Genomic DNA, 5,000 nt, shown 5'->3' on the forward strand with positions numbered 1-5,000 from the left:
TATGTGTGTGCCTTCTAGTAGATAGCCTACTTTTATGAGAAAATATTCCAGAAGAGGTGTTATTCCACATCCATGACCGAGGACATGCGAAGCTTGGCAATGACTTTGCACTATCTACTTTGCGCATCGAAAGTGCCCTTCAGATCAAAGACGGAAATATTTTGCTCTCATGTAGCTTATTTGTGCCCATCCACAACACTGTGCTTGGTGTTTCTGCACGGCTATGCCATTCCTCAGATAAGTTCATCTGTTCTTATAGCACGCATGCATGCATGGACCAGCGGCAGTTACTGGCAATTATATTTACCTGTAATTCTACTGTTATTTCACACCAAAAATCAAATACAGCTCATTGCTGTTTAATGTATCACAGTATATAACATTTTTTCAGCAGCAATTGAACTGTTAAATAACAGTACTCTACAGAACGTTCACAGTATTAGTATTGTTAAACTAAAAGTGCTCTACAATATTTATGCAGTAGTATGAGTAAAATAACAGTAAATTTCAGTTAAAAAGTTGAATTGTACTGTGTGATGACAGGCAAATACTGGGTCATAGTTGTATTCATGAATATGGCCATGGCAACTTCCCACCCCACCCATCATTCTCCATAACTGTGGTACCCTGGCCATGTTACCACCCCACCCTCCCATCGTTCACCATGACTGGAGTGCCTTGAGCATGATACTATGGCGCTATGCTGTATTGAGAAAATGGTTTGCGGTGGTCCTTTGAAAGTGTGGGCATGAATAAAATTTCAGAGTACGCAGTGCTATGTTACAATGATAGTGTGCAAGGTGGGCTTTTTACTGTATCTCTTGATGAGCCAATGATGAATATAGCATTGGTCAGTCTTTAAAAAAATTATTTTGCACCAAGTAGCACAGCAAACAAGCAGCACTACTAGCTAGCTCTCAAAGCAATGCATCATTTGCAGCAGGCACATTATATGCAACAATGCCACAAATGATGCCACATACAGCAAGCTTTCACAAAGAGGAAAGTGTGCAAGCATGTAAGCAAGCTTGTAGGCAAGCTTGTAGGCAAACAAGTGCTATGCAGTGCCATGCAGGCCAGCCAGCAGGCAGGCAAGCAACTGAAGTGTTGATAGTCCAGATTTATATACAGGTGCAAGAGCACCATGTGACCAGAGTCATCAGGCCCTTGGCAGGTGACGCCCGTAATTGAATAATGGCATAACAGCCCTACTCAGGTGAGGCCAGGCACTGATTAGCAGATTGGTTTAGATGGGGCTGCTTGTTGCAAGAGTGTTACAAGTTCTTAAAATGTTTCAGCCATTCACACTTTCATCACTATCAAAATGCATGTGCTACTCGCACTTTGCTGCATCAAGCACTTTTTTAAGTATTGTAGTTTCCTTAGAAATTGTTTCATCATGCTTGATAGTATCAGATAATCTTTAACCAGTCAGAATGACTTCAGTTCTTCAGGTGGTATTGAAGTTTGATGGTGATCACGGACAAGTGGAGGATGAATGGGTTTCAATGGTGCTGCCTAAAATAACTTGTTATTTTCTAGAGATGCACCGGATCCGGTTCCGGTTCCGGATCCGTCAGGATAATAGAGTTCTTCACAGGATCCGGGTCCGGCAGGATCTTAAGCAGTGGATCCGGTATCCCGCATGTTACCTAAAAATCAGGGTCTGGTGCATGTCTAGTCTAGGCTTTTCAGTCTTTCACAACCCCAATCACTGCATGGAGTGAAATCCCTTTGGTAGCGGCTATTGCAGGCAGTGTGGCAATAAGCCAATGAGTCTAAAAAATAGTTTGCGCCAACGTAATAAAAAGGGCCCACGTGTGCGAGTAGACTATATGTTTCAACCCTTTTGTAGGATCCGGTATCCGGTTCCGGATCTGGCAGGATCTTAAGCAGTGGATCTGGTATCCGGCAGGATCCTAAAAATCAGGATCCGGTGCATCTCTATTTTTTTCCACAACGGCGAATACTGCTATTGTGCAGTACTTACTGTTTATGCTCAACATGTGACTCAAAGTAATATTTTCACAGTAGTTGTCTGTTTTTTCGAAAAACAGTAGAATGCTGTTGCAGAATTGCCGTAAATAAACAGCTATTTGTTACAGTGTACATTATATTATATTATATTATATTATATTATATTATATTATATTATATTATATTATTTTATTTTATGTTATATTATGTTATATTATGTTATATTATCCTACATTACATTATTACAGCCTATTATATAATTCATTAAAGCTGCTATGATGGTTAAGAAAATTATGGCTAGTGAAAAGGCCCAATGGCTAGTGAGTCAGGAAAACCACTAGCCAAAATGGCTGGTAAGCGAAAAAGTTAGTGTAAAGCACTGGTGTGTGTGTGTCTGTGTCTGTGTGTGTGTGTGTGTGTGTGTGTGTGTGTGTGTGTGTGGTTGTTGGTGTTGATTGTTTTTGTTTTTGTCCATTTACCCCAAGCCATTGCTTCCTCTTCTTCTTTTGCCTTGCCCTCCCCCTCGCCCTCCTCCGCCTCCTCCTAATCACTGTCCTCTTGTTGTCTTGCCTCACCATTTTCTTCTCCGCTTTTGAAACAGGAGTCAATCTCAATTCCTGCAAAGTACAGCAGCAACTGGAGACACCCCAAATATTGCTGAAGGTCCTCCTAGATGGGGCTGCATGGAGAGCTAGACAGAAAGGCTGTGTGAGAGAGAAAGTGAATGTCTGTGTGTCTCAGACTGAGCTAGACAGCAAGTGTGTGTGTGCGTGTGTGAGTGAGAGAAAGTGTGTGTGTGTGTGTGTGTGTGTGTGTGTGTGTGTGTGTGTGTGTGTGTGTGTGTGTGTGTGTGTGTGTGTGTGTGTGTGTGTGTGTGTGTGTGTGTGTGTGTGTGCGCGCACGCGCGTGCGTGCATGTGAGTGCGTGAGCAAGGGCAGAGATAGAGCGCCAGGCAGAGGGGGAGCGAGTGAGTGTGAGATTGCCTGAGCTCAACTATAAATGGATTTTGGTGACTTTCTGATTGAGGGGAGAAAGTGCTTTTTATCATCCCATCCTTGTCAGCTTTTTGGTTTCTCCGGAAAAGGACACACGGCTGATAATCCAGCGCGCTGGCCTTCTGAAAGCACACACGAGGAGGACGAAAAAAAAGCACAAAGAAAAAGATAAAAAGAAGAAAAACAAAAAAAGAAAACATGAAAAAATGAGAGCGGGAGCGGACAAAAAAACTGCAAACAGGGGCCACGGGGCTGTCAGATAAAGGCCAAGTGCTGTGAGGGCCGCGAGCTGTCAGAGAGTGCAACTCGAGGCAGACGGTGACGTGTGGTGAGTGAGCGACCCCTCACTGCCATCTCCCTCTGTTCATCTCAGACAGACGTTATACTACACTATACTACACTATCTTGAAGTTAATAAAACAAAATACAATATGGATTGTGTGCATGTAGATGATTGAATGTAAAGTAACTTACAGTAGGATGTCTTTCTCTTCAGAAACACGTTATTCTTTTGATATTGAAGCTATTCCTTAGCATGTGTTTGCTGAGCAAGGAATCTAGGGGTGCTCACTCAATCCCTAATCATCATTTGCATCCAGGACACAAAATGAAATGGGAGGCTCCAGTGCTCCAAAATGGCAGTATAATAGGATCATTAAAATCGGTAGTGAGAGAATCAGATAGGTCACGGGTCTTAAGTCAATGAGGATAATAAAGCCATACCTATAAAGCATGCAGTGCCATCACCAGCAGTGTGGAGACTTCAAGATAGGAGTCTATCTGTGAAGTATGAAGAGGCCATAATATTGGCCACACCAAAAAAAAATATCCTGGGTGGTGGGTAATTGTATTTTCAATAGACAAAGCTTAGGTCAAAAATGTTGAAGCGAAAAGCGAATAGACTGAAGGAAGGAATATATGCAGGAGTAGAGTGCTTGGCACCATCTTTGAAGTAAAATAGGATTGTGCTCCATTGCTGATAGGGTGTGAAATCTCTTCAAGTTAATAGAATTTTTCACACGGAAGGACATAACTTCATTTTATTACAACTTAACTTCACTGCCAACTCAAACACAATGGTCGGCACTTCAGGGCAAGCAGCACTATCTTCCGAGAACAAGAAAAGGAACCAATCAAAGCATGCTAATATAAGGTTACAGTTTCTTGTAATGGGCAAGCAGACATACTCCACCTGAGTTGTTTATTGTGAAATGGGAATGCTGTGTAAATGTGCCATAAATCGTGACTATTTTTATTTGATGGAAATTGATTTTCGTTGAGAGTTTCTCATTTTTACAAGTGATCCAAAATGTTTTGGTGGTGTTGTAAACTGTATGTGCTTATCCATCTGCAGGAGATATGGCCAATAAAATATTGTTTAATTGAAAGCCACAAATATAAATGTTTCTCTGCCATATATGAATAATTCCAAGTTTTTGACTGATATTTGTGTGTGTGTGTGTGTGTGTGTGTGTGTGTGTGTGTGTGTGTGTGTGTGTGTGTGTGTGTGTGTGTGTGTGTGTGTACGTGTGTGTGTACGTGTGTGTGTACGTGTGTGTGTACGTGTGTACGTGTGTGTGTGTGTGTGCGCGTGTGCGCGTGTGCGCACAGGGGCAGTGGGAAACCCTCTTCCTGGTGTGGAGGTGCGCATCGTCATGACCAACGCCTCCAACACCACCATAACTGAGGGCAACAGTAAGGAGACCTGGGTAAGTGCCCACTGCACCCTTCACCTCTCTCTCACTCATGCCCTCTGTTCTTTGCCTCTGTCCAGCTGGGCAACACTATAGCATAGCCTGTGATAAATAGCTGCCCTGCAGTATCACATTAGTCACTTGTTGTCATGGAGCGTCATTACGTTACACGACATAACATATAACATTACAGTAAGAATGCAGTGAGATGTGTCGTGTAATGTAGTTGCATTTCAGTTTACACTATTTAACCATTTAAGCGTAATATTCTATTGCATCATCACTACAGTTATAAGAATAGCATTTTGTTTTTCTGCATTAGCCACTGTTGGCA

At 42.3% G+C, this 5,000-nt stretch overlaps 1 protein-coding gene across 1 annotated transcript in view; it reads left to right on the forward strand.

Moving 5' to 3' along the window:
- Positions 1-5,000, forward strand: part of acsf3 (acyl-CoA synthetase family member 3) — a 77,519-nt gene that overhangs the window by 38,988 nt on the left and 33,531 nt on the right. Inside the window, exon 6 of the mRNA XM_063188711.1 lies at positions 4,584-4,681. Within this exon, the coding sequence (XP_063044781.1) occupies positions 4,584-4,681 (98 nt within the window). The remainder of the gene's footprint in view (positions 1-4,583; positions 4,682-5,000) is intronic.

This window comes from Engraulis encrasicolus, chromosome 22 (assembly GCF_034702125.1).
Source record: "Engraulis encrasicolus isolate BLACKSEA-1 chromosome 22, IST_EnEncr_1.0, whole genome shotgun sequence".
Classification (NCBI taxonomy): Eukaryota; Metazoa; Chordata; class Actinopteri; order Clupeiformes; family Engraulidae; genus Engraulis; species Engraulis encrasicolus.